General features: G+C 43.1%; 1 protein-coding gene across 4 annotated transcripts in view; it reads right to left on the bottom strand.

Moving 5' to 3' along the window:
- The window catches only part of SYTL5 (synaptotagmin like 5), a 177,367-nt gene that overhangs the window by 109,639 nt on the left and 53,972 nt on the right, over positions 1–13,756 (bottom strand). For all 4 annotated transcript variants that reach the window (XM_038387843.2, XM_043505622.1, XM_038387845.2 and 1 more), the window contains exon 2: positions 4,986–5,477. In XM_038387843.2, the coding sequence (XP_038243771.1) occupies positions 4,986–5,104 (119 nt within the window). In that variant the 5' untranslated portion in view covers positions 5,105–5,477. The remainder of the gene's footprint in view (positions 1–4,985; positions 5,478–13,756) is intronic.

Genomic DNA, 13,756 nt, shown 5'->3' with positions numbered 1-13,756 from the left:
AATTAGCTCAGCAATGGAACATTCTTAATTTTTAAATAGAATGGAAACCACAGGCATCTGTGTTTATGGTACTAAAATAGTAACTATTTATACACAAGAAGTATCTTATTTCAAATAATAATGTATTAATGGAGCAATTTACTTGCGATAGTTACCAATCAGCTTCTCTCTTCCCAGGCACATATGGATGAAACATATGGTATCACATGAGGTATATTTTCTTTAAAGAACTATTCATCAGTCTTGCAAAAACATATACTGTACACAGTGTATACAAGCCATAGTATTTTACAACACTTGCCCTTACAAGCATCTCCAGATACATCACCTGACAAGTCAATTTCCATGCACAGATAATTTCTCAAATCCATTTCAACTCACTTCATAAATTGCCAATAGTTACCAGATAGTGGTATCTGAGAGAACAGTTTTGTCCTATATTAGGATATGCTGATATTTTAAAATATTCCATTGTACTGATTGATAAGGAGAGTCTTTATTCTAATTGGCAGCCCTGACCATGCAGAATCCTTGCCAGAGGAACCATTGAGTGGACTTGGCCAACTAAACTGCTGCTAAGAGGCCAAGAGGGGATTACAACACACAGGTAATAACTTGATAGTATTATGTTGGGAAAGGCTCAAGTTACTTCCCTTCTCTGTTTTCTGTGTTCAGCTATTATTCTATTACTTTTTGTTTAAACAAGATCCAGAACTTTAATTCCTGTTTAAAGAATAAAAATTCTTTAAAAACTGGATGGGAAAGGTGTAAATGTAACAAAGTACTAAGAGATGCAATAGGCAGGATATGAGCCCATATGTGATAGCTCAATGGTACTATATTAGTGGTAGGTTGAATGCTCTGAATGCATAATATATTTGACCACATCAGCCCTCTCTGCATCTCTCCATTGACTCCTTCTTCTCTATCCCTCAAAAAGACTATTTGACTTCACTTCCAAGGCCCCTCAAGGTCTATCCTCATCCTACCTATGATCTCTCCTTTAGTATCAAAAGTTCGACTTCTGCCTCTGATCAGCCCATGATGTCAGTCTCCATGGCTCAATTGTTAAATTTAAAACAGGCACCTTCAGGGCTTTTTCCCATGCCGCCCCCACTTGTTTCCTTGCACGTGCCTGTCGATCTGTATCCATCCATTTTTTCTTGTCTTACACTTGGATTAAGCAATTAGATTAAGCAATTTGGGGCAGGGAGTGTCTTTGTTCAGTGTGTGTATAGCGCCCAGCACAGTGGGGTTTGGGTCCATGATTAGGGCTCCATAGGCACTACAATAATACCAATAATACATTAAACTCAAATACAGTGGGTGAACTGAGCATCTTGCCAGAATGAACAACAAAGCTAATGTAGAAGACTGTGTACTTCTGTGAAATATGTTTCGATAAGACACACACCAGATTGCACCAAATGGCATCCCAAAGACAAAACAAGTTCTTCAGAAGTATATTTATGAGCCAAGGATAAAAGATATCCTTGCCAGGGATAATTTAGCTGCATTCAGAGAGAGTCACCATGAACTCTCCTTGGAGGTAGGGAAATCCACCCAGCTCCCTGTTCAGATCCAAACCTGTCTTGAATATATTGGGAGACTTTTTAAGGTCTCAGAGTTTGATGTTATCAGGCACAGTGAGCAAAACGTGTGAGGGACAATTCTCCAAATAACCTGAGGGTCTTGCATTCACTAGTCTCCCTGAAGTAGCCGGAAGGCTGTGTATGCATTCCACTGAATTTAAGATTTATGTTTTTTTCAAAAGGTGCCTCATAATTATCATCAGGATCTTCACATTAATTTCAGTTTTCAAGCTGTTCTTCAGGAGGTCTTCTCCCACTAGACAAAAAGCCAATAAATCCACCAGACGGCCCCATACGCAGAAAATGTCACCAGTTTGCACCTTGCTGAGCCACATATCCACAATTCCACACTCAAAGGGGCAGGCAGGTAGGGTTTTTAGGCGACCACAAAAGGGACAAGGACTTGAGGAAGGATGACAACTGAATGAGGAAGCTGCTGCAGAGAGCTGGGGAGCCAATGGCCCATTTACCTACTGGAATTGATGCAGGAATCTTTGATAGGAGCATAAGCATGATAGCATCTTCTGGGATAGTTATGCAGCTCAAAATTCCCCATCAGTGGCACTTCTGCAGAGCCAGCTGCAAAGCCTAAACTCCCAACCATGAGCTTGCACTACTAACTGGGCTACACTCTAGTTTGCAGCATCCCTGCCCATCACTATTAAGGCTGATCCAGCTCCAAGGGTAAATACCGTGCCTAGAACAAACTGTGTCCCAGTTGTGTAATCTTGTGTAATCTTTTAGGAAAGGAGAGGGTTACTAACCCTCATGGAGTCTCTACACCTTCCTCCAAGGTCTTTTGAGAGCTAGCAGGCAAGGCTGCTATCCTAAAATCTTGGATGGCAAAACCCCTTCCCCTGAACACTGTAGGGGAAAGCAGAACAGAGCTATTCCTTGCTGCTACTACTGACACCATGCTCACTGGCTCTGAAGGAACACACAAAACATAGCCATTCTCTCTGAGAAAAAAAGTGTCACAATAGCTTTGTTTAACCCTTTTGAGCACATGGGATCAGTTCAAACAAAATAGCAGAATCAGTACCAGGCAATATTTCCAACTCTACTTGAAATACAAAAACTTTTGCCATAAATGTTTTCAGTCACCTTCAGTGCAGGAAGCACTTTAATCGATAGAAAAATAGAATAGATCATCAATAGAAAAATGAACTTGGTAACATACTAAAAAATAAGTACTTTCATTTTTATTATAGGATAACCATTTTTTCCTGTCCCAAAATTCAATATTAGTGCCTAACTGATGACTTCCTATTCAAGGTGCACACAGGCAGAGGCAATATCACATCACAGATTTTGGTAATTTGGGACTCTGAACATTTCTGTGGGAATCAGACAGGAATGCTGGGATCTTAAACTTGGAATGAACATCAATCAAGAGAATTTGTACATATTTTCAATGCAAAGTATCAGATTTCATTATGCCGTAATTTTAGCACATTTAAAATGTTCTACAAACTTATTAAGACAATCTTATGGCAAATTTCCAAGGTATGCAGTAGATCTAGGTATCATTAATTCTCAGCATGCACTGGCATTCTGTTGCAGGTTAACCTTGCATGAAGTAATATTCCAGCTTAAGAAACAAAACAAAGAAACAACAAATTTACAGAATTAATTTGTGTGTGTTAACAAAAAGGTACTGGATTTAAGTTTCCAGTGACTCTGGTATCCAGGATATCACTATCCCTAGTCTTATACCCTGTAGCCAGTGGTGAGCTGGAGCCGGTTCGCACCGATTCGCTGGAACCGGTTGCTAAATTTAGCAATGTCCCCCCATGAGGGACAACCGGTTCTAAAAGGGCTTCTAAATTTAACAACTGGCCAAAAGTGGTGCCTTAGGCTGGGGGCTGGAGCACCCACGGGGAAAATTTGGTGGGTGCACAGCACCCACCAACAGCTCCCCGCCCTGCACCCAGCTCACCTCCGCTCCGTCTCCTCTCCTGAATGCTCTGCCCTGCTCTGCTTCTCCACCCCCTCCCCCAGCTTCCCGTGAATCAGCTGTTCGTGCGAGAACCTTGGGAGGGCTGAGAAGCAAGCAGCGGCTTCGTGCTCAGGCCCAGGGAGGCGGAGGCGAGCTGGGATGGGGGGGGCATGAGGAGGGCTGCCCATGCTGCAGCAGGTAACTGGGGGTGGGGGACCGCTCCATGCCCCAGCTCACCTCCGCCTCCCTGCGCCTGAGCGGGAAGCCGCCGTTTGCTTCTCAGTCCTCCCAGGCTTCCCACGCGAACAGCTGATTTGCGGGAAGCTGGGGCGGGGGGCGGAGAAGCAGAGCGGGGTGGCATGTTCAGGAGAGGAGGCAGAGCGGAGGTGAACTGGGCACGGGGCGGGGAGCTGCCGGTGGGTGCTCTGCACCCACCAAATTTTCCCCGTGGGTGCTCCAGCCCCAGAGCACCCACGGAGTTGGTGCCTATGGTGCCACTTTTAATGTGATCAGTGGGGGGAGCGGCCGTTCCCCCTGCTCCCCCCCCCCCCAGCTTCGCTACCCCGCCCCTAGGAGCCAGAGGGACCTGCCGGATGCTTCCTGGGAGCTGCCCCAGGTAAGCAACGCCGGGACTCCCCACCTCGCCCCTTGGCGGGTCCCTCTGGCTCTTAGGGGCGGGGTGGGCACCCACTACGGTGGCCGACGAGACCCTCCTGCCCGGTTCTGGGGGCAGTCAGGGGACAGGGGTGGCATCAAGGAATGCACGGGATTGGATGAGGCAGGAGTCCCGGGGGGCGGAGGTGGGCCACGACCCCCTCGTAGGGTGAGAAGGGAACCAGTTGTTAAGATTTTGGCAGCTCATCACTGCCGGTAGCTATGCATGCGTCACACACATTTACAAAAAAATACATTAACTAGCATTTTCCTCCCACTTCTGCCATACTTCTCTTTGCATGAGACTAGAGGAGCAATTGTGCTAAAGTCACTCCTGAAATTCAGGACTCCCACATGGGTGAAGAGACCCTCAAGTCAGGTCCCACTCTTAGGGCTGCCATCTTCATAATATTTAAAAACTGGACACTCCAGCAGGACTGCTAGAACCTCCCTTGCCCTATCCCTTTTCCCCCCTCCGCTTCTCCTCTCCCTCAGTCCAGGTTGAGAGGATCTCACCTGCAGAGCTGGGGCTGGGAGCTGTAGCAACCTGACACAGGTAGGAGGCAGCCCTGGTTGAGTTCAGCCACTGCTTCCCCACCTTCCCCAACCGCAGCAACCGGACTTTGGGTGTCCAGTCAGTAGATCCGCCCGGACACTGTCAGGTCCCCTTTTTGATTGGACTTTCTGGTCAAAAACCGGGCACCTGGCCACCCTACCCAGTCTGCAATATTCTAACAACTCCTCAACCAAGAGAGAATGAAAAAAAAGCAATTTTTACAAGAAGAACATTAAAAGATTACCTTATCCTCTTATCTTCCACTTTTTTCAAATACTCATCTCTCTTCAGTACTCCTAATATTGTTTCCCTCTCATGTTCCAACAAAAATGACAAATTGATGATCTCCAGGTTTTTTGACATGATTCTTCAATAGTGATTTTTCCAACAGTTGGGTTTCCAGAGAATAAACTGTTTACTGCAAGTTTCAAAGGCACATTTGTCAAACAAATACAAGATTTACAAGATAGCCTGACAGAGAGCTCTTTATTAAATTAACCAGGTATTAAAAGCATGTGACCATGTCTTCCAGCTGCAGGAGAGAGAGGTTTCTGCTGTGTTCTTTAAGAAATTCTCTCATTTTCCTGGTTACAGAATGTTCATTGCATCTTTTCTGGTCTTCCTTGACATGCTGCAAGCTTTCAACCCACATTCACAGAAGGTGTCTGAGTTCATCTTCAACACATCAACTGTCGTCTGAAGCCACCCAACAGCTGGATATTTAGATTCAAACTATCTGAAAGTCAAAGAGAAATAAAAGGAAGTGATTTTGACATTATCCCAGTCTCATCTAAGAGAAGCTAAATGAAACAATTGTTTGGGAACTGCGGAAGAATCAATGTCTAATCACCTGCAGACTAACAGATTGCCCCCAGAGTCATCTATGGCCAGTGCTTTCTCTTTGCTACTGTTTACTCTCAAGTGTATGAATGTCATCATGCAGGCGCCCCTCCTTCTGTAAATTCATTTGCAATTACTCTCTGGTTGTGGAAGTCCTGAATTGGCTAAACTCACTTTGGACTTGCTTTTGCTATTCTTATCATGATTAGCACCATGCCACACAAACACTCCACGAATTTCAGTAGGACTACTTGGATAGAAAGGTACTGCTTAATGAGAGGAGGGAATGGCAGAATTGGGCATGAGATGTCTTTGTGTGCTCTAAGGATATCACATTTCCCTTCCTCCCTCTTCCTCCTTCTCCGCCCCCTCCTCCCCACCAATGGAACAGAACAACAAGAACCCTGAATGTCTATATCCGAGTACTAAACATACCACCATTTCAAACAGTCTGCCTCTGCTTCATGTGGTGCATGACAAGAGAACTAAAATTTTAGGGCTGTTAACCTGGAAGTTCTAGTCATCACTGCCTCACAAACTGGAACTGAAGGAAGGCACGACTGATACAGAGCTTATTCGTTTAAGATATAAGTATATTTGTGCGAGTCTTTTCAAAGGTTGATCTAGTCTGAGTGTGTTGGGAAAGTCTGATGTGGGAAGGGGATGAGAGGCTGGGGCCAATGGAAACATGCAGAGCTTGTATACAGTACCTGCAGCTCTCTTTCCTCATTAAGCCTACTCTCCAGTCACTTTTGAAAGCTTGCCTTGCCTCTCTTGCATCTTCCATGTAAGCAAAAGGCCAGTGGCAAGTGGTACCGAGGTGGAAGCAATACAAATAAAGTACAGCTAAAATGGACAACAATGGACCTGAAGAAGAGCAGTGTGTCGCTCGAAAGCTTGTCTCTCTCACCAACAGAAGTTGGTCCAATAAAAGATATTACCACACCCACCTTGTCTCAACAATAATAGGGATGGATAAACTTATGCTTCACTACCTAGTCACCACCAATGAAAGCAAAGCCACAAAATACAGTATAACTGGACAAAATGAAAATGTCCTTTCCACTAAATTACTTAAATCTAGGAACAGAAATCCTGAAAAATTAGTGTTCAAGTGTGAGACCCCACCCCCGACCCCCACAGCTTGGCGGTGAGCTTACTAGTAAAGCAAGTAAATGTCACGCTTTCAGGAGATTCTGCCTTGCATTGACTTCTGTTACAACAGGGATTATGTCTGACATTTCATAACCTCTTCTCAGAATGATCTTAAAAACCCCCCACTTCAGATCAATGAAAAGCTTACATGAGCTATATACAGCTCCTCTACAGAATATTGCTTTTTCTCTGAAAGCAATTCAATTGCAATATTACAACAGCAGTGTTTTATGGGATGAAAATGCTGTAAAAAAACCAAACATTAGATCATAGCAGTACTACTGTTCAAATAAATATATCATCATGCCCCTTTTGTGGGTGAAGAAAGTAAGACAAAGAGGTCAAGTGACATGCACAAGGCAAACAGCAATTTAGCTGCAGAGTCAGGAATAGAATTCAAGTCATGAACCAGAGTATGTCCTTTGTTCATAGTAGATTGTGATTTATTTTAAATATACCATAAAAATAAAATAATTTAAATATACTTTTAAGCAATTTTACAATGATTAATAGTAACATGTTTGATATGCTGCTTTTAAAGAGAAAAGCACCAAAAATGAACTGCTTCTTCTAATTTTCACTCTAAAGTGCACTTGAAGAAGCCCCTATTCATGGTTGGCAGAAAAAGTAGCTAAAAAATGTAATGCTGATAGTCATGTACATAATTTGCATTTGCTGGATTCCACTTCAGCATCTATGCCCTGGCCATGCCCCACTTCCACCCCAACACATTCACTTTTCCTCAGTCTCAGCCAGACTCATTTCAGTGTTCTGGGGGTGCCTAAGTGTGCATCCATTTCTAAGTACTGTGCATATCTACTCCTGCTACATTCAGGTGCTGAGCAAATGGTGACTGCTCATTCTTTGGTTCCTTATACTTTTTAGCAATACTTTGTAGCCAAAAAGACTAGCCAGATCATTTTTCTAAACAGTAGGAACTCTGATCATACCAATTCATTGATAGACATCAGGGTCTCTGTTCAGTGAGGTATGTAAGCACATACCTAACTTTAAGCACACGAGTACTCCCATTTAAGAGCAATTACTTCTAAAGTATGAGTTGCATGTGCAATGCAATATTGCAGTTCATACTGGCAAACAAAGCCATATTACTGTATTTGTGCAGCTGGGAGACTGGAAAAAAATATGAAAAAAATCTACATGCAAAGTGAATGTCCCACTACCAATCTTTAATCCCACAAACAATTCTTTCTGGAAAGCCCAACTGAGCTGATTCTAAATCTAATTCAATTCAGTTTACAAACTGGGGAGTTGTAATATACTAATACTAGATATCACCGAAGATAGGATTCAGAAAAGAATTAGGCATTAATGTGGATAATGAGAACACACATGGTTACACTGTATAGGGTAACTCATGCTTCAGGTAGAAGCCCACTTCCAACTGACAGGTCAGGTCCACCTCCCATGGGCAGGTTGTAGTTTCTTATTCCTCTCTCAAAAGTGTCCACTGATGGTTACCTTCAGAAACAGGAGAGCAAACTGGATGGATCCCTGTTATGACAATTCCTGTGTTCATATCTGCCTGTCTGCACTGTAAAATAGTGGGTTAATGCCATCTGTATCCTGCACAGAAACCATTATAGCTTTGTTTGTGAAGTCTATTGAAACTGATTTGACTTGCGTTACAGAACATCTTATAGAATATTATAATAATTACCAAGTGGGCAGTTGGGCACAATTAACAGGTACATTATCCAGATTTAAAAGGTGTTTGTAGTTAAAGTCTATTCTTGTGTAAAACATACCATTGGTTAACTTAAAAAAAAAAAAAGAAGGAGTACTTGTGGCACCTTAGAGACTAACGAATTTATTTGAGCATAAGCTTTCGTGAGCTACAGCTCACTTCATCAGATGCATTCCGATTTGCGAATACAGACTAACACGGCTGCTACTCTGAAACCATTGGTTAACTGTTACAGTGCCACAGTTCTCCCATTACACAGCCGGAAAAGATTCACTGTATTTGAAAACTGTTTTTGAATCTTTTACAGAAGTAGTCTAGGGACAAATCCTTCAGTCCTTACTCATGAAAAAAATCTCCCTGATTTCAACAGTGGCTTTACCTGAGTAATGATGGCAAGATTTGGCTCCTGTTGATGTAAGCGCCACCTAAAGTTACTGTTTTGCTTTGGTTTTATATTTACAAAATTGTCTGCCCTATATAAAAACTGTTAAACTACTTTTAGTAAAACCCTATTCTCTTTCCTTTTTGCCTACGGCCAAGATTATGGGCTGATTAATGCTGAAGCACAGGCAAATAAGGGGATGCAAGGCTACCCAGAAGCCCTGGTCATGGACATGGACCAGTACCAGGCACTACAGAAATACAAATAATAAAACAAAACAAAACAAATACCACCTGTGCCAGTTGCCCTCACTGCAGGTTGTAATGGAAGGGAAGGAGGTGGGGAACAGCAACCTCCACAGGACCACAACTTCCACCCCCCACCACTGGTGGGGAACAGCAACCTCCACAGGACCACAACTTCCACCCCCCACCACTCTGGTGTGTGGGCAGAACCTCCAACATACATATCAGTGCAGAAGTGCCAGAAGAAATATTCTGTGCTAGGCAGAGTCAGAGTCTGCTTCCTGGTTCCCTTGCCACCAGCATCAGTGGGAGGAGTTATCTGGGCAAGATATAGGTCCTACCCCCTGAATCCCAAGCAGGAGCAAGGAAACTGGGAAGTTGCTCATGACTCTGTCACAGTCTGGTTCCCGAGTTGCTCCTGGAATAGTGACAGTATTTAATTTAGTTTACAAAGTCTTGGACAGTTCCATAATTGGAACCATTGGATTCAGCAGCCAGATCGTTTTTCTAAACAGTAGGAACTATGACCATACCAATTTATTGATGGAGATCAAGGTCTCAGTTCAGCGAGGTATGTAAGCAATACCCAACTTTAAGCACATGAGTACTACCATAAGCTTCACTGCAACTGCTCATGTGCTTTAAGTTAGAAGCGTTCTTCAAGGCCTTAACACATTGGAGGCCGAGTAAGGAGTAACTAACTGCCACTGAATCTAGTTTGGGTTTGATGGGTCCTGCAAGGACTAGGGTTGAGGACTGTTTCATTTAGTATTTTCACCAGTGGTCTGGAAAACACACATTTGCCAAGATACAAAGCTGTAGCAAATGATTGGGAGAAGAGAGAAAGTACAAATGGGCCAGAGTTCAAATGGAACAAGGGCTTATTCCAACAAACAAGAATTAAAATAAAATGAAATTTAAAATAAGAAATCTGATTCAAGCTAGTGAGTTCTCCCCCCACAAAGGGAAGAATAAGTGAGCACAGTTAAATTCTGTGATTAACATTAACAGTCTTTTCTGACTTTTATATTTAGGTTTATTGAATCACAAACTTTTAATGTCCTGGTTTTTAAACTCAGACTCGGCTCACTTACAGATGCTTGGGTTTGGCTACAAATACAGTGCTCTAATAACGTTTTAGATAAACACATATCTCTTGGCAAACTTAGGGTTAGAGAGCAGCTAAATGATCTACCCTGAGTATGGGGCAGCAGGAAGTAGTGCTGTCCTGGAGCAGCTCAGTCACAATCTGCCCTTTTGATCTCCCTTGCTTCTCCTGGGGGTTGAGGGAAGTAAACCTTACCAGGCTTACCCCTGCCATAGTGCAGTCACCCAGCTTGCTGGTGAACCCAGCTTGCTGAACAAGCGGTGGACCGGCTTTGAGAACCACTGATCTAGTCCAACCCCCTGCTCAAAGCAGGACCAACACCAACTAAATCATCCCAGCCAAGGCTTTGTCAAGCAGTGCCTTAAAAACCTCTAAGGATGGAGGTTCTACCACCTCCCTAGGTAACCCATTCCAGTGCTTCACCACCCTCCTAGTGAAATAGTCCAGTCCCCTGCCCTCAAGGCAGGACTAAGTATTATCTAGACCATCCCTGACAGGTGTTTGTCCAACCTGCTCTTAAAAATCCCCAATGATGGAGATTCCACAACTCCCTAGGCAATTTATTCCAGTGCTTAACCACCCTGACGGTTAGGAAGTTTTTCCTAATGTCAAACCTAAACTACCCTTGCTCCAATTTAAGCCCATTGCTTCTTGTCCTATCCTCAGAGGTTAAGAACAACAATTTTTCTCCCTCCTCCTTGTAACAACCTTTGATGTACTTGAAAACTGTTATGTCCCCTCTCGGTATTCTCTTCTCCAGACTAAACAAACCCATTTTTTTCAATCTTCCCTCATAGGTCATGTTTTCTAGACCTTTAATCAATTTTGTTGCTCTTCTCTGGACTTTCTCCAGTTTGTCCACATCATTCCTGAAACGTGGCACCCAGAACTGGACACAATACTCCAGATGAGGCCTAATCAGCGTGGAGTAGAGTGGAAGAATTCCTTCTCGTGTCTTGCTTACAACACTCCTGTTAATACATCCCAGAATGATGTTTGCTTTTTTTGCAACAGTGTTACACTGTTGACTCATGTAGCTGGTGATCTACTATGATCCCCAGATCCCTTTCTGGAGTATTCCTTCCTAGGCAGTCATTTCCCATTTTGTATGTGTGCAATGATCCTATTTACTTCAGACCATTTCTCCAGTTTGTCCAGATCTTTTGAATTTTAATCCTGCCCTCCAAAGCACTTGCAACCCCTCCCAGCTTGGTATCGTCCACAAACTTTATAAGTGTGCTCTCTATCTAAATCATTGATGAAGATATTGAACAGATCCTGTGGTTCCATCACTTTCATTCAAGCTTGTATGAGTTATATTGTGATGTGCACACAAAACCATCACCTGCTTTACAGTAGGTAAAGTAGAAGAATCTCACAAGACAATATTTGTTTTGGCTCCCATACATTTTGTCGGAAACAGTGGACATTTCTGTTATACCTAAGTGTTTTGTTTAATAAACACTTGGGGCTTGTCTACACACATATGGCTGCATCTCTCCTACCAGCATAGTAAAACTACCTCCGCAAGGGGCAGTAGCTGTGTCTGCAAGAGAAGCTCTCCTGCTGACATAGCACTGTCCACACCGGCGCTTCTGTTGGTGTAACTTATATCACGCAGGGGGTGGCTCATTTACACCTCTCAGTGACATAAGTTAGGCCGACATAAGCTGCAATGTAGACATAGCCTTGGACGTGCATCAATAACAGCAGGAATCTTTGCTCAATAGAAAGAAAGCCACAATTGCTAATAAATGGTTTGATACTATTTACAGGAAAACAACACAATGCTTCTGTATTTTAAAGAGCTGTTTACAACACTGTATTAGGGACTAGGCCTGTGTTTCACATATAGGCCGAAATGGAAATAAGCCTCCAAAATTGGATTTCTATTCTCCTTTCACACTCTCCTGTTTCCACCTAATTCTTTAAGTACAGTAGAATCTCAGAGTTACAAACACCGTGGGAAGGGACATTGTTCGTAACTCTGAACAAAGTGTTATGGTTGTTCTTTCAAATTTACAAGTGAACATTGACTTAAAACATCTTTGAAACTTTACTCTGCAGAAGAAAAATGCTGCTTTTAACTATCTTAATTTAAATGAAACAAGCACAGAAAGTTTTATTACCTTGTCATATGTTTTTAAATGCCCCCCCCATTTTTTTTTAGTAGTTTACATTTAACACATATTGCCTGATTGCATATTTCCAGTTCCAAATGGGGTGTGGGGCTGACTGGTGTTCATAACTCTGAGGTTCTCCTGTAGTCAGAACATCTAACATCGATTGTATTCAGCTCAATATATGAACACACATAGGGTGAATCAGCAGTTTTTGGAAGCTACATTATCTAAGCAACTCTGAGAATCTCTTAAAATGTTTGTTGAGCTTTTATTGGACAGCCCCATGGCTGGTTATCTTGCAGTTATCTTCATCCCAACTGGAATAGAGATTTCACACTAAGCCAGCCAGAGGATTTGGTGGTTTTCTAGATGGAAAATTAGAATACAAGGAGGGATGTGAAGTCTCCCACAGAATGGGCTTGGTTTTATTCTACCTTTTCTTTGGGCCAGAGCCTCCATTTCATGGGCCAAAGAGCTGGGTCTAACTACCTGGGGATTTTTGAGGCACTAGGAAAGAAGATGGAACCAGCAGAGTGGCAAAATGGCAAACTAGAAATTAGCAGGCCTTTCCATTTGTTTTTGGATGTTGTTGTTGGTTTTTGTTTTTGGTATTTTTTTTAAGAGGGGAGGAATAAAATAATAGCTCATTTAGCTATGAATACGTACTCCCTGCTAGCCACACCACTGCTGTGCTGAAAGGCAATTTCTGGAATATGGACTCTTCCACTGTAAGGCTGTAGTTAGAAAAACAGGCTTCAGTGTAAGGTTTTGTAAATGAAATGTCTTGCAAAGCCACACAAATATTTGCATTCATACACAACAACATACGCTGCATTCTGTATGTGGGGTGTGTCCACAGAGATCACATGGAGGGGAGTAGTGGCCCACTCCCCACAAAAGGAGAAACTTGACCCACGCAGATGAGAGTTTATTTAAAAAGCCAGCACTCAGTAGAGAAAGATATGCTACTGCAGTGAAGGTGTGCAACCATGGGAAGTCACAATAATCAAGACATAATGGTCTTCCAATCCCTTCCCCTAAGCCCCTTGACCAGAATTGGATGATGAGTAGCTCCTAGTGGGGAAGGGATAGGATAGGGGGGATAGGGATAGGAAGGAGAAAGAGGGAGAAGCAGGGACATTCCCAGGGTACATCTACATTGGAGTTGGAGGTGTAGTTTTCAGCTCAAGGAGACATATCCGCACTAACTCTGCTCGAGCTAGCACACTAAAAATAGAAGTGTAGGCACAAAAGTGCGAGCAGCAGGAGGGGCTTTCCAGCTTGAGTACAATCCCATTTGAAACTCATGGTACATACTCAGGTGGCTTGCCCCTCCCACCACGTGTTGCCACAGCTCCACTTCTATTTTTAGCACGCTTGCTCGCTCAGAGCTAGTGCAGGTACATCTATTGGAGCTAGAAATTGCCCCTGCTGCTCTAGCGCAGACATACCCC

The sequence above is a fragment of the Dermochelys coriacea genome, chromosome 1, assembly GCF_009764565.3.
Source record: "Dermochelys coriacea isolate rDerCor1 chromosome 1, rDerCor1.pri.v4, whole genome shotgun sequence".
Lineage (NCBI taxonomy): Eukaryota > Metazoa > Chordata > Testudines > Dermochelyidae > Dermochelys > Dermochelys coriacea.
This window is presented reverse-complemented; position numbering and strand designations above follow the sequence as displayed.